Source organism: Artemia sp. Qi Xiang Cuo, chromosome 3, assembly GCF_049724085.1.
Source record: "Artemia sp. Qi Xiang Cuo chromosome 3, ASM4972408v1, whole genome shotgun sequence".
NCBI lineage: Eukaryota > Metazoa > Arthropoda > Branchiopoda > Anostraca > Artemiidae > Artemia > Artemia sp. Qi Xiang Cuo.
In genome coordinates this window covers 71,021,825-71,046,795 of record NC_142796.1, presented here as the reverse complement: position 1 = coordinate 71,046,795, position 24,971 = coordinate 71,021,825, and the positions used below count along the sequence as shown (strand labels likewise).

The following is a 24,971-nucleotide window of genomic DNA, read 5'->3' as shown; positions in this document are numbered from 1 at the left end:
TTTTCTTCAGCTTCATCCCCGAGAGGTATCAGAGATTTTGATATAGATAGATTAAAAAATTTAGAAGAGTCTTATTTAAATCTCAAGCTTATTTTTGATCAAGAAATTGGTCAAGAAAATGATTTCCATTTTTTTGATAATAATAATTTTCCTAAAAGTAAATATGTAATTTCTAATTTAATTAATGGGAAGTCCTCCAATTCTCAGGTTTCTATATTTCATTTGAATTTCCAAGGACTGTATTCCTCATTTTCTGATCTAGAGTCGCCATGTCGGGAGCTTAGACCAGATTGTACAGGCCTATGTGAAACATTTATTACATAACAAACCGAAAGCCTTTTGGATATTCCAGGTTACACTAGCCATTTTCTCCACAAAAAAAAAACAGATGAAAAGGGGTGGTATAGCAATTTATATCCGCGACACACACACGCTTCAAATTAGGCAAGACCTTACACGAAATACTGAAGGAATTTTTGAGTCGTTGTTCTTAGAAGTATGGCTGTCCCCAAATAAAAAATTTATTGTGGGTGAAATTTATCGTTCTCCGTCAGGGTCAACGTCTCAGTTTATGGAACATATGGCTCAAGTTCTGGAGCTAGCCCAGTGTAAAAAAATGAGCTTATTCTCATGGGCGATTTAAATATTAAACGCAGTGTTCCGTTAACGGCCGAAGCAGCAGATTTGTTAAGTAATATGGCAGGTTCAGGCCTATATCCTGCTCTTACTATTCCGACACGGGTTACTGAGATTATGCATTCACTTATCGACAACATATCCATCTCCTTGCTCCCAGAGTCGGTGGCAGTCCTCGTCAGCGACACATCAGACCACTTTCCCATTCCTGCAACACTCGCCCTTTCAGAACCAGCTAAGATAAGGTCCCGAATCAACCCTATGTTACCGATTATATGTTTAACAGAGGAAAACTTGAAGAATTTAAAACAGGAACTAGAGCAATTAAACTGGGATAACGTAATGGAGATTCAAGATGTAAACGAAGCATTTGGGTCATTTCACTCGACGTTCATGGATGTATACAGTAGATGTTGCTTGAGAAACCCGAGAACTAATAAACGAAAAAAAGACCAGCCACTTAGCCCCTGGATGACGGATGGTCTTCTGGCCTGTGTGAATAAGAAAAACCAGCTTTGGGGAGAGTATAGACGCTTTCCGAGCTTAGCGCGGCTAGAGGAATATGAGCAATACAGGAAAGTCCTTCGGACTGTGTTACGAAGAGCAAAGCGTGGCTATCTGCAGCAAATGCTGACGGAAAGCGGGAAGGATGGTCAAAAAGTTTGGCAAATTATCAACTCGGTTCTACGGCCAACCACTAAGTCTTCCACATTACCAGCGAAATTGGTCGTGAATGATGAAGAAATTAAAGAACCTACACAGGTTGCCGCATCGCTGAGTACATGTTTCGCAAATATTGGCGATACCACAATTCCGTCGGGATAGCATCTAAGTCATACAAAGAATAACTTGGTCCGAAGTGTATGAAATCAATGGCAGTGAGACCTGTAACACTAGGTCAACTCGAATTACTCGTAAAAATTTAAAGGGCTCTTCTGCTTCAGGTTTCGACCTGGTCCACACAAAGGCACTGAAAGCAATAGTGACGACCGTTGGTGAGCCGCTAACTTACCTTGTAAATCTTTCATTAGATAAAGGGGTTTTTCCTGAAATGTTAAAAAAGGCAAAGATAATACCTCTTCACAAAGGTGGAAGTCATACAGACACAGAAAATTATAGACCAATCTCAATCTTATCAGTTTTCTCGAAAGTCTTTGAAACGCCAATGAAAAACCAGCTTTACCAATATTTAGAGGCCAAAGGCTTTTTTAACAGCCGCCAATTCGGGTTTAGGGCTGGCCATTCAACCGAAGACGCCCTTACTTCACTAAGTTTATTCGTAAACAGAATCCTAGATTCGGGTGCTTTACCTGCAGCAGTGCTTCTAGATATTAAGAAAGCGTTTGATAGCATGCACGACGAAATATTACTAGGAAAGCTGGATCATATTGGAGTTCGTGGCTAAGTCCTAGATTGGTTTAAGTCTTACCTGGAAAATCGTCGAATTTACACAGGAAAGGACCATACAAATGATGTCGTAGTTAATTGCGGGGTGCCAGAGGGCTCTAAATAGGGACCGGTCTTGTTTCTTGTTCACGTAAATGATCTTCAGCAAGTACTGACTCCTGCAAGTCGTAGCCCTTATTGCTGCAAACTATGTCACCCACAAACGACGCCGGGGTCTATAGTAGAAGCGAGGACAAACTAACGGCATTTGCGGATGATTCACTTATGGCAAGCTCAGAGTGGAACATCAAGTCTCTCAAAACGAAGCTACAAGACATTCTTGAAGAAACGTACCTGTGGATGGACGCAAATCGTCTAGTCATCAACATTGACAAATCGAGTGTTTTATTTTTTTCACGTATAGATTCGCTGGCTCCTGATGTGATTGGTATTGAAACCTCTCGTGGACTTATTAAGAGACCAGAAAAAGGACACGTTCGTTACCTAGGGGTTTTTATCGACGAAAACCTCTCGTTCAGACACCACATAGCAAGTGTCGAGACGAAGCTTTCAAGGAACCTTGGAATCTTGAGAAAACCGTCACCATTTCCATAAAAAAATACTGATCCTGATTTACAATGCAGTTATAAAGCCTCACATTCAATATTGTTCTACGGTTTGGCAATCTAATTTCAAGACACATTTACAGAGACTAAACTCAGTTCACAATAAAACACTTCAAATTTTAGGCCCAGGACCGAACAGACTATCAATGGCATCACTTTAGAGACTATCTTGCACCGTTTTTTGTTTTAAATATTTTTCAGGAACACTCCCATCACCTTTTAGAGGCTTATTCACACTAGCATCACAAATCCATAGTTTAAATACACGATCTTCATCAGATATTTACATACCCCTGACACCGAGAGCTAGGTCAGAATTTTCTCCGAGAATTGCGTGTGCTAGAGAGTGGAATTCACTTCCACAAGAGCTGAGGTCATAGAGGTCTCTAGTCTCATTTCAAAAGAATGTGAAAAAATATCTAAAAGATTAAATATTTATTTTCTAGATTTATTTTATTATTATTATGTTTATAATTTTTCGATATTATTATTAATTATCATATTTTAGTTTGATACTTCACGGGGTGTGAGCGGAGGAGAAGTTGTGTTAAATTTATTGTTATTTGATGGCGGTTCGGGGTGGAAATTGAAGAGGACAGGAGGCCACGCTGTATTTAGAGTGTGCAATTATTACGGGCCCAAACTTGCATCAATGCACAAGGAATTAAGTTAAGTGTATTTTTATATATATATATTTTTGAATTAAAACCCATATTGAACTGAATTGAACTGAACTGAACACCGTTTTCCCCCAAAGCATCCGATCATAGTCAGAATATTTAAGATGTTCATTTTGTTCAAAATAGCCTAAAGATCCCATACCATACCTCCAGGTTTGACAACCATCCTTCCAGCCCCCTGGGCAAGGGCTGGAAGCTAAGCATGTTGCCCATAAGGTTTTAATGGGAAGGTTGGTCAAATAAACTTTGGAGGGGGCTCATTCAAGTGGAAATCGAAAATTTCAGGGCCTTTTTGAAGATACAGCCTGATTTCCAACCAGTAGCTATTTAATAAGTTGTTACCGACTACAGTGTTTTAAAAAAGTTTCTTAAACCAGTTAAACGGCCCTAGTGTTTCAGCAGTCGTTTTTAAAGTATAATGACAAAACTCCAACATTAGCATAAAGAGAGGTTTTGAGGAGGGGTAGCCGCCCTCATATACAAAATAATTTCCGTTTGTTTTAAGTCTTAATTTTACTCCTTACGTTCAGTTGAAAAAAGTTGTTTTTTTTATTTAATTTCTGATCGTTTTTCAAATCATGCCCAGGCTTAACCAAGATATGATGTGGGCTACCAGCCCAATAAAAAAATAATTTATTGATATTAAAGCGCACGTACCAATTGTAAATTGGTACGTGCAATTGTATATTGTAAATAATTGTAAATTTGTTGGTAGCTATCCCGTTTTTCCAGTTTTCTGCTTGAGAATTAAAATATTAGATAGTACATAAAATTTTGGGCTCGATTTTTTCAAAATAAAGATTTGATTATTTTAGTCAAAATTTTCAATGAACAGTAGTTTGGTTGAATAAGTTCTTACATTCGGGTAGACGGAGGAATTGTTCACGTGGATGGAAGTTCTGTGTGACTTGGACTTCTACGTGGCTGAAGCTACACGACCTCCACAGTAGTGTTTTTTTTTTCTGTTGAATTAAATTTTATATGTACATTTAAAACCATTTAAACATTTACATAGGAAAAGAGTAAAAATTAACATTTAAAATCGGCAAAAACAAAGCTGATAGTAGTTTTCATTCCATCCCCCAAGAATCCAGGCCCTCTGTGCCGGTAGGCATGTGCATTTATATTCCCAGGAATCGAGGGATTATATATCAATTTTTACCTCCCCCTCCTTCCCCAAGACTCATTTTATATTTATATGAAGGTTCAATAAGAGTTAGGACATTTGGGCATTAAAATGCACTCTTTGGGGCACCTGTCCCTCGCCACCCCTTCACACAGCTGATGTACACTTTACACATCACTTTATATAACCTTTAAGAAATAGCTTAGTTAAATTAAATAAATTAAAATATGTTTAGTTAAATGAAGCTTAAAATGAATATAAAAAACGTTGTGTGCAACAGAAAGGGAGGCATCTCCCCACAGCACCCTTATCCAGGCTTGATCTAAATGAAAAGAGACAATAGATAGGACTCCTATCCCCCTTTAGATCATTTCCTATATTTATCCGAAGGCTCATGGAAAGTTAGACAATTTGGCCATTGAAATATGTTTTTTTAGACATCTGGCACCCCCCCCCCCCCCTCGCCCACACAATGACCCGCCGCCACTTCTTTATAGTACATGATGCACAATTATACATCACCAAACATAATTGCATGAAAAATCATTTGAATCAACTGAGTTAAATCTAACAATTGGCCTTGTATGGACTACGTGGCTTTTCACTAACGAATGCGCCACCGTGTGGCATTACTTTCTCTGCAGCTGAGAGTTCAATACACGGTTTTTTTTCGGACTTTTAAGTTGATTGGCACTATCAGAATTTTCAATTGATATCAATAGTAACTTGGTTCTCTTTGAGGCAAAATCATGCTTTTTTAGGAATTTCCGAAAAATAGAAAACTTGTCTCACGATTGTAACTTTTAATGGGTGATGGATGGACATTTTGAGGTACCTATTTTTTGTGCTTTCTCTTTTACTGCTCAATCTTGCGTGTGGGGGAATTTTCCGTGTGGGGGAGCGGGAGGTGGTGTTTTCCGGGGGAATTTTTTGCGGGTGGGAGGGGGGGGCGAAACGTCGGATCCCGTTTAAACCACTACAGAAAATATTTCTACGAATCCAGCACTAAATATAAAACCTTAAGAGCAGTCCGATTATCATTGGGATGTGCTTCAGTTCAAACAAGCCTGATGGTGGCCAACAAAGAACCGCGAGGTGACCCACTTTCAAAATTACCGAAAAAACGTCCCAAAACAGAGTTAAAACTATGTAACAAAATTTAATGATAATGTGGATCCCATATTAAAAGAGAAAGAAAAGCAAACTACCTTGAGACCAATATTGTTACTGAATCCCCACCGTCTGTTGGTTGCAGGCCCTGTTATAAACACCGTCTTTTGTACATCAATTGGCAAAAACACTTTATCACCCGATTCATCACTGGATTTCGAGTTCTCGCTTGTTGATTGGCTGCTAGCTCCTGTGGTTTGCTTTCCATTGGCCAAATCATGGATGACTCCACCTTCTGAGTGGGATGGAGTCAATTCAGGTACATTAATAGGTTGAGATTGCACCGGAGCTGAGGCAGCTCTGTTTGGTTGTGCTCCGTGAGAACCCGTCTCCAATGCAGTGGAGTAACTATTGCGATCAACAGGCGAGACCATGGATGAGTTCAACTCCGTCTAAAAAAAAAGAAATAAAACAAACATATAAAAATGAGCACCTAAAGGCATATTCGGGATGGAATTTTATTAATACTGAGAAATAGTTAGATAATAAAAAGAAATAATAGAATTTTCGGACAGGCTGAACAATGCTACGAAAAATTCTGATTCGCTAAAATTAGCGCTAGCTAAATGTGGTATAAGTAAGATCCCATTGTTGATGGGCCTTAACCCACCAGTCTAGTGAGCCCATGCCTTTCTGTCATCAAATTGGCTTGTCATTTACTTAACCATATGACGGCTTTTTATCGTTTTGAGTACTTTATGTATGTATGAATACTTTCTTTTTGTATTTCGACCTAAAATTTAATACGAGTCATGATTTGTAATTTGCCATTTTCTGCAAAGAGTGAATTTTTTTAGTGACAACAGACATTCGCTTTTTTTCGTATTTATAATATATATATATATCCTTTTAATGAGACTTATTGTTAATGAGTTTGATAATTCGTTTTTTTCACTACATTTGCTCATTTAACAAAGAGCGCAAATTCGTAATTTGTTGCATGTGAAAATCATTTCCGAAGAAGAATTTCATATTATCTAAACACGAAGAGGTCAAATGAAACGGTAGCATAATACACTAAAGACTCGAAGTCCTGAGAAGTTCTAAAAGTGCAAATTCAACCAGATACTTCTTGAATGCAAACCGTCTGCCCTCAAACTGATAATCATGCTAATGAAAGAAAGGGGTCCAGCAATTCAAGGTAGGAAATGCACTGGAGAATGTACTTTGTCTAAATAGCCCATAGGCCTCTTTCCAATGTCGCATTGTGATCAAATTTGTTAAAGGACGGAATCAAAGATCTTTAGGTACAAATATTAGCTGTCAATAAATCAAAACATTTTTAGGTGCAAAACTTAAAAAGGGTAAAAGAAGAAACTTAGTCAGCCTTTGAAAGGAGAAAAAAGCCTTAGAAAGTAGAAAAAGTTGAAAGTACAAAGTAGATGCAGCCATTTAAAGTGAGCGCCTAACCCACTAGTCTCTTGAATTACCCCTTTCCGTCATCAAATTAGTCTATTATCTATTTTATCATTTGACGACTTTTTATCGTTTTTACTGCTTTTTGCATTTATACATACTTTTTTTTGTATCTAGACCTAATATACCCAAATTTTAATACGAGTCACAATCCGTTATTTTTGCAACGAGTGATTTTTTTTAAGCAACAAAAGACTTAATTTTGTTGTTTTTTTGTCTTGTACTTATAATGTCCTTTTAACTACATTTGCTCATTGACAAGAAGTGCAAATTCGCAAAGCATGGCTTGTGAATGTCGTTTTCGAAGCAAAAACTTATCTTACCTAAACACAAAGAGGCCAAACAAAATAGTAACACAACACAGTAAAGACCTGAAATGCCTGGGGAGTTTTATAATTGCCAGTTCATTTCGACAGCAAAAACTCTGCTCAAACTCAAATCAAGGGAAGCAAGAGGTTCAACAGTTTTGGGGAGGAGCTGCATTAGAATATGTACCATGTCTAAATGCAAACTTCAAACTGTCATAAGTTCTCTTTCCAGCAGGGCCGGATGTAAAGTTTCGACGCTTCTAGGCCCAAACGTTTTTGCTGCTCCGTTTTTACGAGATTTTTTGTGAAATTCCCGAAAATTCAGGGATAGTGTAAGCACTGAACAGAAAGCAACTGATGAGCCAAAAGTAATGAGAGACAGGTGATACCGAACTCTTAGCTACCCTTCTTGGGAGACATCTGACAGTTTATAAGTGACCACGGTATTCCTGTGTTGTTTTAAAATCATTTATCTGTGAATAGGTAGCGCGGCAGCGGAGTGCACCTGGCACTTGAAGATAAATCATATCAGTCCAGTTTTTGTTAATAAAAATCACTCAGTAATAATTTATTGCATCCCCTGGCAATGTGCGTCCCTCGGCCCGGGCCTAGTTGTAAATCTGGGCCTGCTTTCCTGTGGCCTATCGTTGGCAACAATTTTTGTCAAGACACGGAAACAAAGATCTTTATGTACAAACATTAGTTGCCAATAAATCAATGCATCAATGTGATGAAGCATCAGCCTGACAATTGTGATCTCGAACGTCTTGATAGACTAAGAAATCTATAAAGCAACTGGTATGAAAACAATTATTACTTATACATTTGGTGTGATATAGAATAAAATATTTAATTTTCATTTTTGTTAATCATAGTTTATGAAATTGCAGCTGCACTCAGGAGACTATGTAGGAAATATAAAAAACAATAGAAACTTTTTTCGAAATTTTAAGTAGGGATAGGCCCAGTTCCTTTCGTTTCCCCTACGTACGCACTTGGCGTACATACTTGACTGGTATTACATGGTATCTTTTCAATAGGCACTAACAATTTTTTTTAGTTTAATACATTCCTGAAAAGATGAAGTTAGACAAGAAATTTCTTTTCTAAGAAAAAAGAATCAAAAGGATACCTCTGATACACAATTTATAGTCACGTGCACAAAATGGGTGGGATCCACAGGCCTATACCCCTCAAAAATCTCAACCCCCCCCCCTCCTAGTTTAAATGAGTAAATGTTTTTCCTGCACGCGTTAAAACTGATACGGTTCTTTTTTAATATGAATTTCAACCCATGCTTGACATAAAATGACATGACTTACATGTCATACTTGACAGGATTTAAATTCATAAATAACATTGAAAATAGCACACACTGGCCTTGTGCTGAACGCATCATGAAAACAGAACCTCTGATTCCAAGACCCATTAAGTTTTGTAATGTCTGTGATCCACAAGTCACAATTGTAGAGCAAAAGGCAACAGTGTTTAGTACATTGTTAAGAAGAGCTTAAATAGTGTTTTGTTTTTAATATTATTTTTACTTAATAGTTTTTAATTTAATACCGTTTATAATAGTGTTTAGCAGCTAGAGCCCTCTAAAGGTGCAATAAAGTTATAAGTACTATTCCCTGACACATTTAATTGAGACCCTACAGAACAATATTATGGATGCAGATACCAAGAATAGATCCATTCCCTCATGGGGATCCGCCTAAGCATGAACACACAATACCACGACTACAGCTGTTGACCGGGCTTCGTTAAGTAAATTACACCAGCCCATCAAGTAAGGATGCTGACAAAAAGATACCTTTATAATCCTTGCCCCCCCCCTTTCCATAGAGTTCAGATCAGTTACAGACCATCAAAATGTGTAATTACGAGCCAAGTTCTCAGTTTACATCACGGTTGATAGACACAGCAAATTGTATTCCAAGAACTTAAGGCTCTTTAGGTTGAATCAATTGTAGACTCTAAAAAGCATATGTAAGGCAACAACTGTTAGTTCTAACTAACTTTAATTGATATCCTGCAGCCACTTACGGTACACAATGTAATAGCTACATATTTAGATACCCCTCGCCCCCCCTAGAACTCAGAAGCCCTTTGCCAATTACAACCCTCAACCCCCCCCCCCCCAAAGAGGTCAGAAACCCTTTGCCAGGCTGCAAACATTATTACAATACAATATTCCTCCTTAAAAAATTCATCATCACCAAAATAGCTTTCATGCAAAAAAGATAAGATAATTGAATTTGACAAATACATACAGACCCTTTTTGCAGCACCAAAAGGCTTGTTGGCAGGAGGTGGGAGTCTTTTCTATTCTACATAATGTAAAAGCACTATTTTGTATTATTCTACATGGCATCAGTACTTAATTCATAAGTACACAACAACCATTCTAATTACATAAAACAGGGAAGGCGTCATAACATCTAACCATCAGGAGCACTACAAAATCCGTCATAACATTGACAAAAAATCCGTCAGAACAACTAACCATCATAACATCTAAAATGTTAAAACTTCAATTTTTGGGGGTTTAGGAGGGAAAAGGCACCTAGGTTAGGTTACGTATTTAATATATGCTATGCTTTACGCCCCTCCCCCCCCAACTGATGTGCAAATATATAGCCAAAATTTGTTTCTTAACTATTATCTACTTAATACTATAATATAAACTTAGAAAAATCTTTTTGCTGTAGCCTTGAAGGATGCCAGATGACTTGAAATTCGTCTTGTAAACTGGAATTATATCCCACATACAGGGGGCAAAATTTCTAATTACAAAAGACGCATTAGTCGTATTTCTAAATGAATGTACCAGCTTCAATGATCCTTGTGTATCATGACAATAGAGATCCCTATTAATGGAAAACAAAATTTGAAAAAAAGGGTAAGAACATTATCATGGTATTTTTATGTGAGAACTGACTTAGATAAGTTCTAAAGAAGTTGATTCATAATGTAACATTCATAAATATTATGTGTAATGAACATTTTTGGTGACAAAAATTTAAGGGCTTTATTTTGAATTTTCTGAATTTTTTTATAATATATTTGCCCATATAGAAGAATCACAGGAAATATACGGGTAAAACAATACAGGGAAAAAATAAAGCAATCTGAAAATTTCCTTCAACACTAGGTTTTTAAGTTGGTGAAGCCTGCTCAGAGATCTAGACAATTTTGAAGCCATAACATCAGAATGTTGTCTATGATAGATTTTCACCAATCATAAAACTCTAATACTTTGTCCGTTTAGTTCTGAGTTAGTTTCAATGTTAAATGTCCAAAAAAATGAATGTAATTAGTTTTGATATAATGTAATGTCAAAAGTTTGAAATGTGCCCACTCAATAAATTCGGCCAATGCCTTTCCTGTTTTTCCAAAAAGTAGATCAACTGATGGGGCAGCAACAAGTAAAAGAGTATCATCTTTCAAATAATGAAATATGGCTGACAAAACGGCAGAAACATTAATTTTTTTGAAGGCCGGGACTCTAGTTGGAATGTAGGTGTTATTGACATCCCCCCCGATTTTGCTCATACAGTTCATTTCTGTAACCGAAAAAAATGAGAGGGTAATTGACTAGCCCTGACCCAAAAGGTGTCCCTGTTTGTAGCTTCCTGAGACCTGGTGCCCACGTCTGTGGACACCCCCATAAAATATTTTTTGTGCAAAGGCCTCGCCATCTAGCAAAGGTTTCGTTCTTTCAACGTGTTTTTTGGACCTGAAATGCCATCTTGTGATTTTTTTCAGAAAGTTTCTGCGACTTTTAGTGGTGTTTTAACAATCTTGAAAAGGCTAAAATAAGGAGATGAAAAAAAGCAAAGGTAAGAAAAAAGGAAAAAGAGAGAAAGTGATGAGAACGACTTCTGAGAAAAATCAGGTGTACTCTCTTGATTGTAGACAGTGCTTAGATAGTTTTAAAAGCATTTAGTTTGATAAGTGCCATCTTTTGGAACTTGGAAAACCTCCATGTCCACGCCTGTGGCCAGGCGGTTCCAATAGAGTAAAAAGCTAGGGTTGATTTTTCGTAGTTCAAATCTCGATTCTAATGGGGATAGCAGAGGCCAATGATTGTTTTATTTACTAAATTGGCAACAACCTAGCCACCACTCACCCATAAGAAATCTCCACCCTCATATAGTGTCCCCATCCACCCCCATCCACCTTACGTTATAAAAAACTTTTATTCCCTTTTTTACAAATAAATTCAACCAAAATCACAACCCGTAAGTCTGCTAAAAATTAAACTATTTCGTATATATTATTTTTTCATTGTTGAATATTTGGTTATTTTATTTGTTACCCTTTTTATCTTTTTATATTATGACCTTTAAAATATTTTATAGTTATGACCTATATTTATGACTTTTGTATTTTGTATTTTCTGACTGGTACCTGTCGTGTTTTCGTTACAGTGGTAACTATGTGTTGTTATTGTATTTTTTTTACTAAGAAATGCAAATTCGGTCCACTATGGTTTGTGATAGTTCTTTTGCCAATCACTATCTATCTATCTATCTACCTATTAGTTTCAAGCTTACTGAACCTGTTCCTTTATTGTAGTTTCCCTTGATGACGCCCTCGGAATGCTCGATGATAGTGATCTGGACCTCTGATTTAGATGATGACGAGGAATGGATAAAAAGCCACTCTTTGTTGTCTTCAGACTTTGACGGTGAACCAGCTGTTGCAGCCATTCCGTCATCAAGCAGTTATGCTGTTCTTCCAGATGTTGAAAGTGAAGAATATGATGATAACGTACCCTTAGCAACCCGTGCCAAACGCTTGAAGGCTGACGAAGTAGCAGCAACCTTGTCCTGGAGGAAGTCTCGGCGGTTTGATCATCATCGTGGCGCGGATGTGGGCCCTGCTCATTTCTAGGACCACGATGAATGGAGTAAAGAACAATTCTTTTCACAGTAGTACCCGGAGAGCTTCTTCGAACGTACAGCTTTTTGCATGAACTACAACTATCACTTGGCCCACGATAAAAGCTTGAATGTAACTCCAGACGAGCTGAAAATTTTTGTTGGCATTGTCATCCTGATGGGGAACCTCAAGTTTCCTCGGATCCGCATGTACTGGTCTGGGAAGTTTAGGGTGGAAGCAATATCGCAAAAGATGACTCGAGACAGATTCTTCACAATCCGGTCGAACCTGAAGTTCGTTTTAATTCAGAAATCTCAGACGAAGAAAAAACCAAAAATAGGCTTTGGAAGGTGCAGCCGATCCTTGACAACTTCAGGAATATCTGTCTCCAGTTGCCACTTGACAGGAACTGTTCAATTGACGAACAGATGATACCCTTCCAGGGTATATCAACTCTCAAGCAATATGTCCGTAACAGGCCCAATCCGGTTGGATTAAAGGATTTTGTCCTTGCCAGCTCCTCAGGGCTGATACTTGACTTCCAAATCTACCGGGGACTTCCAAATCTACCACCACCCTAGGAGAGCAGCTGATAGCACATGGTTTGTCAGCTGGGATCATACTGCGCTTGTCTGAGACCCTACCAGAAGGTACATACCTCTATTTTGACCAATTCTTCTCGTCTGTTAAGCTCCTTGACATGCTGGCTTAAAAAAAAATACGACTGGAACTATCATGAAGAACCGTTTGGGAGCCAACAGCCCAACGCTTTTTACCGAAACAGAAACGAAAAGAAAGGGCAGAGGAACCTCTGTCATGTCTGTGCGCTCAGATAGAAAAGTAACCGTGACCCAGTGGTATGATAACAAAGTGGTTCTCCTGTCTTCAAACTGTAAAGGTATAGAAGAGGAGACAGAGGTCAAACAGTATGACAAGCGCCAGGGGTCTAATGTGCAGGTCAAATGTCCACGAGTAGTCTCCGACTACAACACCTACATGGGTGGGGTCGACCTTGTGGACCGCATGGTCAGCTATTACCGGTTTGAGACGGATACTAAAAAATGGACTGTGCGTCTGTTTCATCATTTTGTGGATGCTGCACTATCCAATGCATTTCATGAGCTGAAGGGCCATGGCCCAGAAGTTTCTGGTGACCTCAAACAGCTCATTGACCTTCGTTTCAACGTGGCGGAGTTTTTGCTCAATTCTGGAAGCTCAGAGTCACGAGGTCGAAAATAGCAACAAAGAACTCTTGGGTGAAACTCAACACCGTGTTTTGAGTGTGAAAAAGAGGCCAATCCCTCCACCATATGCCAGAGCTGCACTACATCTACCAGAATTTTGTGACTTGGCAAATGCAGCCCAGTGCAGAAGGCCTGAATGCTGTAAAAGGTCCAGATGGATGTGCTCACAGTGTAAAATCATTCTCTGCTTGACACGAGACAACAACTGCTTCAAGAAATTTCATGAAGAGAAATGTTTTGTTTTCAACGTTTTGACAAATCTCTTTTAATAGACAAAACAGATTTTTACTATACTCTTACCTCAATAGGGACCCAATGTCCACACCTGTGGACATCCCACAGCGGGTGGGTGGGGGGGACAATTTTTTTTTTTAGTTGATCAATTCTCAAAATGATTTTTTTTTAAGTCAACTACAAAGAAATGAACATAATCAGAAAAGTATTTCTGTGGTCAGGTCTCAGGAGGGTAGGAAAGATAGTATAGGGCCCGAGTCTATAAGCTCATCTCTTAATCTGACCTTCATTAATTGGTAGACAATAGTTACAGGGAACTGTACAATGAAACAAAGTCTTAATGTGAGCAGGTTAGTCCCTAGTTGACCTAATTCTTGATTTTACTTGCTTTTTATTCCCACAGCAGAACTGTAATTTGTAATAACTACAACTTCACATTACCTTGTATTAAGTGTCAGCAGATATCATTTTACTTGCACTATAACAACAATAACACTTACCCACCATAACAACAGCAACAACGACCATAACAACAGCAGCAACAACCATAACAACAGAATACCAATAGCACTTACCCTCTCGGTCCCAGCAGTTTGGGCAGTTATCACAGATATATTGGAAGCAGTGCCAGATACAGGAGAGTTGGACTCTGCCCCAGGTCCTAATTCCTGCATGGACTGTAATTGGCCATCACCTTCAGATCCTAGCAAGATGGTAGTATGTAATCTTGAAACTATGAAACAATTAATATTTCCTTACATTCTGATGACTTTCACATAAGAATTAAGATTTTGTAAAGTAAAAACAAATAGTTATTACAAGATAATAAAATATCCTGGTTTTACTAAATTTGCAATCTGTCATGCAGGTTAGGAACAAAAAGAAGATAGAGGCAAATACAGGGTTGTAAAATTTTAGAGCTTTAAAAACAACAACATCTGGTTAAAAATAATGTCAAAGAACACTAATAAAGCTAATTAATTTAGACCAAGAAAGATTATTTATGCTACAAAAGCAGTAGATACAATATAACTAGTTGGGTTTCCTGGAGTGTCCAACTTGAAGTTTTACACTGCAATAAGCATCAAGCCAACTGAGGCTAACACAGGTACGCACGCTCCTCCATCCCAATCTATTCAAAGCCTCCCTTTTTACACCCTCTGAGGAAGTTCCCGTTTCCTTTAAATCTTTCTTTATAACGTCCTCCCACCCCAGACAAGGATGACCTGCTTTCCGTTTAGCCCTAGATGGTTGGCCATAAAGGACAATCTTTCATCCACACAATGTGCCCAAGCCACCTCAACCTTTTTTTCATAATATGTTTGAACCACATTTTTTGTAAAGCCTACTGTTTGAAATACAGTCAGCCAGGTCAGTCAGCCATACTTATCTATTATGACAAAACTGCCATGTTAAGTAAAAGCATGCCATTAGAATAGGCTATATTGTAGATAGTTGTTATAATGTTTCTAATTAACTGTTCAGAATTGTTTTAGTCGACCCTGTTTAAATTCAGTGCTGATGCAGTTGATCCCATTAGGCTACACAGAAAATTGGCATCCTTGACTGCAGAGCTGAAGTGTAGTGCATGCTATCTGGTATTATGCTCTTGGCCTTTTTAGCAGAGCTACTCTTACTGAATTATCATAAGGCTTGCTGATTATTCCTCATATTACCAAGGCAATACCTGCATCTTGAGATTTCAGGTATTGTTGGGCTAATGATCCTGCAATGTCACTAGGCTAATGCAAATGGTGGAAAAGCCACTTGTAAGCACAGCTTGCTCTAATCATATAAAGGTTTAAACGCCAAAGAAATTTACTTAAAAATAGTTTGTTTGGCACTGAGCTTTTGTGGCTTTTGTTCTGAAGATGTCTCATCAAAAGAGTCCATTGATTCCTTTAAGTGAAGATTCCACAGATGCATACAACTTACCATAGAAAGGGGTAACTTCAAACAAAATCTATAACATACAATCTTCACTCTTTTTCCAGCAACAGTTGATCTGATCAATTAGAATTGTTACTAGATCATTGACAGATGCCATCTGAATCAGCTGGTAATCCTTGCAACCAGGATCAGACAAAACAGTAGCTTGTTATTTGTAAGAGAATTGGAGTATAAAAAGGTGTAAAATGCTAAAAGTAAGCTACCTTTTATACTTAGATAAAATAAACTAGGACTTTTAGATTCATATTCTTCAATGGATGAGAAGCCAAATGGTTAGGTTTTCAGATAAAGTCATTTCCTAGTTCCATAGACTCAAGATGGCAGCAGTGTTGAATGTTTTCTGCAAGTATTTTGTTTCTGAAGTAACTTTGAATGCTCATCCAAAGTTACCCTTGTCTTTCGACAGTATTAATTTCAATGTTCTATACTGGTCAATTATTAAATTTTGATTGACTCAATGCTTGCTCTTCTGTTCAGATCTTTAAGAAACCACTGATGAATCTGTCAATCTAAGCAAATCAGGCTCATCTGCTCTGCTAAGTTTTTACTACTGTATACATTTTAGACCTTTTCCTAAGTCCTTCAGACCTAATTAGTTGCCTTTACTGATGGAAGTCAGCAAGCAATCAATGGGATATAAAAAGTTAGATAAATATTGGGAAAATGATAAATACAATTTTTTTATTGTGGGGAATATATGCTGGTCTGATAGAGATGAAGAAAAAAAGAGGAAACAATATTTCTAAAAGTTTTTAAATAAGAAAGTAGAAGCTTAAGAGTAAGTAATGAATCTAAAAAATATTTTGAAGTCAGTTTTTCAAAATGTAAAGTTTTTATTATTTTTATTGGGGTGTCAAATTGATGCAACCTCATATAGAATAGCAACCACTTGACATTGCTGTTTCCACTCAAATGAAAAGAGCCAGGAAGAAAATACTTGGGAGATCACACAAAAAGACACCCCCCCCCCCAAAAAAAAGAAATATTAAGAAAAGACAGATCAGGCCAGGAAACTCCATAAGATACTGCAGCATGTCCTGCAAACCCAAAGATTTGACAAATCTGTGAGGAATGTCACCTGCAAATGACTTAGCATTCCACTGGCAAAAAGTTTGAAGTGTATAGGATTCAAGTGTTAGGTCAAACACAACTGATATCAAGACATGAGAGTGAGCCTGAAATAGAAGTTGGTGAGCCAGCAAGCACAGGCCCTTCTACACTGTCAAGCAGTCACTGTGTAGCAACCAAATCAGGTCCAAATTACCCAACAACCTGCATGGATAGACGTTGGTTCATTGTAAACTTCTTTATGCATCATATTTGCTAGTTTTTAGTGTTGGAGGCAGATATTCCTTCTTCTGGTGGCTTGCTGAATATAAAATGCCTGTAGAAAAACAAGGATGGATCTTTCTATGTTCCCACAATGAAAGACTCAGTATCTATCTGTCTTGACCAGGTAGAGGGAGACCATCCAGCCCCCCCCCCAACTCAACATGACATAATATGTGTATTTAATCATGACTTTACTGATCTGATGCTGCATTAGCTGGACTTTCCTTTACTTTTTTATTTTAAAAATAATACTTTATTTCTCCCAATATGCAAGTTTTTTTTTCAAACTGGAAGTTATATGCAATAAAATATCTAACTTTTCCATTTTCCTGTTGAAAGTTAGATGTCTCAGTTTTTCAGTTTTAAAAGCCAAACACCCCCAGAGGTAACTTTGAACACCATTTTAGGATTAGTACAGCTCTCACACCATGAACACCAGCAGTTTGGTACAATTGCCATCTGATACAGAATGATGTATTCCCTGAGCAGCAAAAAGGATTTCAAATAAAAACTAGTTTAAAGAAAAATACTGCAAACAGACCTTTATTAAGCCTGCAATTTAGATTTTAGGGTTAGGCTCATAACTCAGATGTTTTTTAATTATTATGTAATCATGTTTTTATTTGCTGCTGATATAAACACTGGTAAATTAGAAATGATTAAAAGGATGAGTCTGCAATCCAGGTTTTAGTGTCAGGCTAAGAACTCAGATACTTCTCAATTATTATACAATTATATTTTTATTTCCTGCCAGTAGAAACACTGGTAAATGAGAAATGATTAAAGGATGAGAGTCTGCAATTCAGATTTTAGTTTTAGGCAAAAAACTCATATATTTTTCAATTATTACGTAATTATATTTTTAGTTTCTGCTGGTAAAAACACTGGTAAATGAGGAATGACTAAAGGATGAGAGTCAACAATTCAGATCTTAGTGTTAGACTGATAACTTATTAATTTTTCAATTATTATACAACTATGTTTTGGTTTGCTGCTGGTGGAAAATAGTAACATTATTAAAAAATGTTATAATACAACAAAAACTTTATTATTCTAAGTACTTTATCTGTCCATTTTATTTTTTCAGTGTGCAGGGAGGTGACAGGTATAGGCTACTGACTGGTCAACACAAAATAGAAGCAAGTTCTTGTCCACTGTTCATGAACAGTTTATATCAGATTGTTTATATTATAAACAATATAATTTTCAAACAATTGAATTACAAATTGTAGAATCTATAAGAAAGCTTATTCTTCTTCAAAGGCATTTCAATGCTATCTTCATGACAACATGGGCACTCATGTAGTCCAGTTTAGTGGGTCCAAGAATATTACACAACAGTGGCAACTCTGCACTGTTAAAAAGAAAAAAATTGACAAGTCAGCTGCATGACCAGGTTGCCTACAATCAGATAAAGTAATAGCTTGTAAAGAAGCAAATTTTTGAACTTTGTAGTGCCAAAAGACAGTTTGTATAACAAATGTTTTTTTAAATAGATTTTTTTTTATATTTACAAAGTGCCTGAAACAAATTAATATTCAGGTCAATAGCATCTAGCTGAATTGGAGGCACAAACACAGACTAAAGACAGGAAGGTGTTAATTAATACTGAATGAAAATAATATAAATGATAATAGGTGCACAAAGGCCCAATCCATGGGGAAGGGTTCAAAATACAGAAGCACATTCCTGGACAAAATTCTACCTGATAGGAGAAATTCTACAGACTAGACTCAAACCTAACCCACTATACAAATGTGGATACATATTTGCATAAATAAACCAATCAACTTTGATATGATGTTGTATTAGTCATAAGTACATATTGAGTAAGAAATAAAATGTCACCAAAAATCAAATACAAGCCAAAATTTTGATTAAATCTTATTGTAGTAGCATAAGTAAACAACTTACTCTTGGATCCGAGTTAATGGTCAGACTGACTTAGCAATACCACACTGACTTAGCAAAAAATATTTTTTATTTATTTACAAAGTGCCTGGGTTGATAAAACAAATTAATATTCAAGTTAATAGCATCTAGCTGGAGTGGAGGCTCAAACAGGGACTAAAGACAGGCTGGTGTTGATATATACTAAATGAAAATAAATACAAATGATAATAGGTGCACAAAGGCAAAATCCATGGGTAAGGGGTCAAAATACAGAAGCACATTCCTGGCCAAAATTCTACCTGACAGGAGAAATTCTACAGACTAGACTTGAACCTAACCCACTATACAAATGTGGATACATATTTGCATAAATAAACCAAATCAACTTTGATATGCTGTTGTATTAGTTATAAATACATATTGAGTGTTTGATGAAATTTTGATTAAATCTTATTTTAGTAGCATAAGTAAACAACTTACTCTTGGATCTGAGTTGATGGTCAGACTGACTTAGCAACACCAAAATAGATGAAGCTGGGCTATCAACATATGAGGTACTACACTCCAAAAGAGTAGAGGATTTTGATTCCTGAGGTAACATCTTCACCTTCTCATTATTCTAAAAGCACAACCAATGGTTATGATCAACAAATTGCACAATATATATTAAAAAACTATATTATTTTTTTTTATTTACTTAGAAGTGTCTTATTAATTTAGTTTCTTAATACTGTAATAAAAAAATAAACACAAATGTTATAATTCCAAGTAGATATTTTCAACACTGATAAAAATCTTATTTCCCAAATCATTATAAATACATGGCTAGTCCTTGTCATTTTGATGGATATCCATAGGGACTTTTTAGGGCCCTTTTTCATTACCTTTACAGTTATTATAGTATTAAATATTAGGTAATCCAATATATTATTATCAGCCCTATTATAAATGTCCTTTAAAATTTAATGTCTATTATAATTGAAAAATCTTTAGCATAGGATGATAAAATATCTTTTAACCAATGAGAGAATTTGTGGAGGAGATTAAATTTGACAGAAGCAAGAGAGGAAAAAAAGAAAATGTAAACTAAGTAACAGCAAGTATTGCACTCCGAAAAAAAACACTCCCTTAAGACTTGAAAAGCAACACCAAAAAAAACTGTTTGGATTAACCCAGTTTGTGGACTTTCAAAATGAGGCAGAATGCACAATGACCAAATTTAAAGTCCCTGAAGGGACTTAGCAGCAACTAGAATTCAAACTTCACTGGGAATATAATTTAGTTATTGACAATTAGTTGAGCATGGAATACTACCAATAGATAAATTTAGTCAACATACCCCGCTCTTAAAGGTGTTGTTAATATTAAAAACAACATAAGAACCAGGATTTGAGTCCTTCTAAAAAAAAAGTCAACCAAGACATAGGAAGACTTTTCTTAACATATTTCAACCATATATTGGCTCAAAGTTAGGATTCTAAGCTTTATCCCCATTAACATTAGCTACTATACAGGCACACATGCAGACCTCTCTCAAGCCCAGATTCTCACAAATTATCAAGATTTTTAATTCTCCAAATAATTTTGGCCATAATCACCATATCTTTTTTTTTCTTAGCTTGCCAATCCTTCAGAAAACATATTTTTGCATACATACCTGTACTATATACAATAAAATGAACTTCAACATCTATTTTAAGAGAATTAAGGAAAAAGGATCTCAGCAGATAAAGTCAACTATTATTCTATTTTTGTTAATAGTTCAAGATTTGAGCCTTCCAAGCAGAAAACATTATGGCTTCAAAGGGTAGATCAGTCATAAATGGTAACAGAAATGATTAATTAGACATTGGACTTTAAGACAGAGACATCCTGATTTTTTTTTTTTTATCAGGTTCTACCAAAATCTGTAAATTTCTAAAACTGATAATCCTAGGATTACCATCCCAAAATTCCTTTAACTCTGACCTATCATTAGTGATTGTATTTTTTTCAAATGATTCAGCATTTCTATATGTTAAAATTAGTGATGGGAATACAAATGAGAATTAGAAAAGTCAGTGATTTTCAAAGAATCAAAAATCATATTAAAATTTAAACATTTTTTTCTGATTCTCAAAGTTCTACTTCTTAATAAGGCCCATGAACTTCAGGGGAAGTTTCTTTCACCTCTTTATTGAACTGGCTGAAGGGTACTTGTTAATTGTTCAGGACACACTCAAGTTTTTGACCTGAATATAAGATTTAACTTATATTCAGAAACCAGAAAACTGGTTTCGTGTTCACAAAGACAAGCAACGGATGACAGAATGCATTGGACTTATATAATTTGGGCTATATATTTGCAAATTAAGGGGGGGGTAAGGTATTTGGGTAGCATCAAGTTAGAAAACAATTCTTACTTCATAATATACAGATTAATTGTAGCTAACACATTTTGCATGTAGACCCACTATACTTTACCCCTCACCCTAATGTGCAAATATATAGCCCAAACTATATAAGCCCAATGCATTCTGTCACCCTACACTTGTCTTTTTGGCTATGAATCCACTTTTCTCAGATCAAGAATTTGAGTGTGTTCTGAAAAATTAACAAGTACCAGCTGAAGTACTGGGACATGATTATGAATGAATAAACTAGGCAATCCTGGTTCCACATCAGCTATAATGTCAAGCTTTATTTTTAAAATAGAAGAATTACATCTTAGGCTACAGCAACACTGTAAATATTTAATTCCTCATTTCAAAGCTCATAGTCATATCTATGTCCTGATTATAAATTTGTATTGAAAATGTAATTGCAAAGCACTTTTTGGTGTAAATGAAAGACTAGGAAGCCAAAAAAATGGCACCATTATAACCACTATAGTCAAGAACCCTTGAATCAAGGATTACAGCCCCCTCCCCTTAGAAGCATAAATAGTCTAATACTGAAATTTCCATTGTTAATAATTGATAACTAATTCTTACAATGAAGCTCTTGGTTTTAACAAGTGGAAATCAAAAACAAGTCTTGGAAAAAAAACTAGTGAAAAAACATTTTCACTTAAATTCAAACCTTTATCAATAATTATAAATATTGTTCATGTTTATCCTAATTTCTCTGCCCTCCTTGCTACAGACCCTTGTGGGGGTAGATGAAGTTGTATGTATTTTTATTAATTACTATTGTTGGTTGATTACACACAAATAAACATCTATCAATTAGTAAAAATAAATTACAAAAACACATTTTTAGGAACTCTAAAAAGAGCTCAAAACCCTAACATGTTCATTTATTTTTTCTCTCCACCACTAATAGGGTGTTACTGAATGTGTAACCAAGTAAGATTTTACTCCCCTATCCTGTCAAGATACACATAAATTTGTCTCTTAATTTGATGTCATAAATAGATTCACCAGGTAGAGGCAGATTAGGCTTGAAAGAGATTGATTATTTGGATAATTCATCTTCTAGTACCAGTGATTTCTGTAAGAAAACTGCAGATTCCTGAACCTTATCTCATAGAAGAAACATTTAACATAGAATACCTTAGTTCAGGACATGATAAGTTGAAATATATAAGTTTGGATCCATTGCTGAAATAACAGCTAGTTGTACAACTCAAACAAAATTTGGTCTGTTACAGTGTTTATGGCCCAGCAATATACCTTGCAACTAGGACTGTGCTAAAGTGAAATTATTTTATCTATTTCCAATTGGTGACCACCAGTAGGTATGATCTAAGTAGCCTACCTTTTGTGCACAACATCAATTTGGTCAGATCCTGCAGGTTGGATAACACAAGCAGCATTTACAGAACTCCATTTTTTCAATCAATTGTTCATTACTAATTCTAGGACACAAAGGCTGGGTAGACCTATTTGTGTCTTAAAAGTTTGGCTTTCTATCCCTATTGAGTCTCCTTTTGAAAACTTTAACTGACTCTTTTGTCAACAATTGGTTCATATTTTGAAAAACACAAAAAAATTGAAAAATTTGCCAAATTACTTAGAAGTGTCAAATGGCAAAAGAAAGGTCATGGCGTCTTGTACTTAGTAAATTAATTGAAAATTTACCATTATTTTAATTTTGGTGATCATGTTGAATATTTTTAGACTGTGCAAACTTCTTGTTTATTTTAGGAGCTAGTTATTATATCTTACCTTGATTAACCTTATGCTAATGGTAAACTGGTAAATTTTTGCAGTTCATATTATTGATATACAAATAAAGTAAACATACCACTCAATGCCTTTCTTTGTGCTCTTTCAAAATATGATAATCTTTTTTTGTCAGAAATGAATTTTACCCCCCCCCCCCCTGATATACATACCAATTCAGAGTATATATTTGCACATTAGGGGGGTGGTGGTAAATTTTATTTATGATGTAAATGAGAAGTAAGTTTAAACTTTACCCCCCCCCCCCACTAATGTGCAAATACACACCCTGTTTGGTATATATAGGGGCAGCAGTAAAATTCATTTCCAACAAAAATGATTATTATATTTGAAAAGAGCATAAAAAAGGCATTGAGTGGTATGTTTACTTTATTTGTAAGTCAACAATGTGAACTCCAAAAAATTTACTGGTAAACTTTGGACCTGTCCACACAAGGGCAGCAATTGAACTCTTGTTCATATTCTATCATTGTTCAGACAACCATTTGGGTCAATATCTACCAAATCATATTATTGAGTTAGGACTAAAGTGAATACACCATTTGATGCCTTTTTTTATGCTGATTACAAATATAATAAGCATTTCTATTGGAAATGAATTTCAGCCCCCCCCCCCCCTCTATATGCCAATTCAGGGTTAGGTTAGGTATAGCCTATATAGGGGAGGGGGGGGCTGAAATTCATTTCCAATAGAAACGCTTATTATATTTGTAATCAGGATAAAAAAAGGCATTGAATGGTGTATTCACTTTATTCCTAACTCAATAATATGATTTGGTAGATATTGACCACCATTTGTTTAACAAAAAGGTAGATTGATTTATCCATCTGAGTGTATGCTTATAGGCCTACCAAAAACAAAAACCTATCTAAACTATCTTTCTTAGCAAAATATGGAAGAAAAATGCATTTCATTCTTGATATTACTGGTTAAAATTAAACTGATTTTACAAAATAGTTTACTTGAACACAGTCTAGCCTAGGGCTAGCCTACATCATATCCAAGATTAACCAAGGACCCTAAGCTAGCCTACTGTCCATGCCTACATTTGAATAAAGACTGAGATTAGGCCTTATCAGAGTACTGAGGGTATTATCCTAACCTTAAACATAACCTCAAATGTTCACCTGCAGATTAAGAAACCTAAACTTAGATAGGCTGAGAAAAAAAGAAAATCAAAAATCAAGACGAAATATACAAACATAACTCCTAAGGCTACAAAGTACTGCTTGAAGAAATTGAAGTGAGCACTGGTTAAGTGGTGGGCTAGCCTAATTTAGGTAGGCCTGGGAAGTGACCTTGAAGGATAGACGAAAGAAGCTAATATAAATTTACACGAAATTGGACTGTTAGAGAAACTACTAACACATATAACCAAATGATTCTGAATTTTTATTACTTTTTCAAACCTTTAAACATCAAAAAACACAAAATAATACAATATAAGATGTCTAATTTGTAAACAAATGTTGCCAGATATGAGACAATGATAATGGAGAAAGTTATTTCTACATTCGCCATCTATTTAAAATTGATTAGAGATGAAAATGCTTCAACCATAGAAATAGAAAAACGAAGCCTGATACTCACTAATTTTGACTATCGTTTCTTATTGCTGACTTATTTCGTCTAAAAGTTCAGTACAACTCCAAATTATCGGGCAAATCTAACTATGGAATTCTACAGAATCTGGAATCGAAATGCATATCGTCAGTTTTCCCCTTTGTAATTTTGATTAGTTTTCTGCCTTATTTTATTTTCTGGGAACTAAAGTAGAGGAATTAAATCACCTTTTGAACTGAGAGGGGTACAATTTTCCTTTTAATTCTGATCAATTACCCCTGAAGATCTGGTGAATGTATATCGCTCTTTTATACAAAAGTTAATCCAAGGAGCATATCACATTTAAGCCTTCG

The 24,971-nt window shown here is 36.0% G+C and overlaps 1 protein-coding gene across 1 annotated transcript in view; it reads right to left on the bottom strand.

Annotated features, from left to right (window-relative positions):
• The window catches only part of gw (trinucleotide repeat containing adaptor protein gawky), an 85,350-nt gene extending 60,868 nt beyond the window's left edge, over positions 1 to 24,482 (bottom strand). The window contains exons 1-4 of the mRNA XM_089086542.1: positions 24,455 to 24,482; positions 19,369 to 19,507; positions 14,289 to 14,416; positions 5,663 to 6,016 (exon numbers count right to left, since the gene is read on the bottom strand). Of these exons, the coding sequence (XP_088942668.1) occupies positions 5,663 to 6,016; positions 14,289 to 14,416; positions 19,369 to 19,489 (603 nt within the window). The 5' untranslated portion in view covers positions 19,490 to 19,507; positions 24,455 to 24,482. The remainder of the gene's footprint in view (positions 1 to 5,662; positions 6,017 to 14,288; positions 14,417 to 19,368; positions 19,508 to 24,454) is intronic.
• Positions 24,483 to 24,971: the final 489 nt, after the last annotated feature.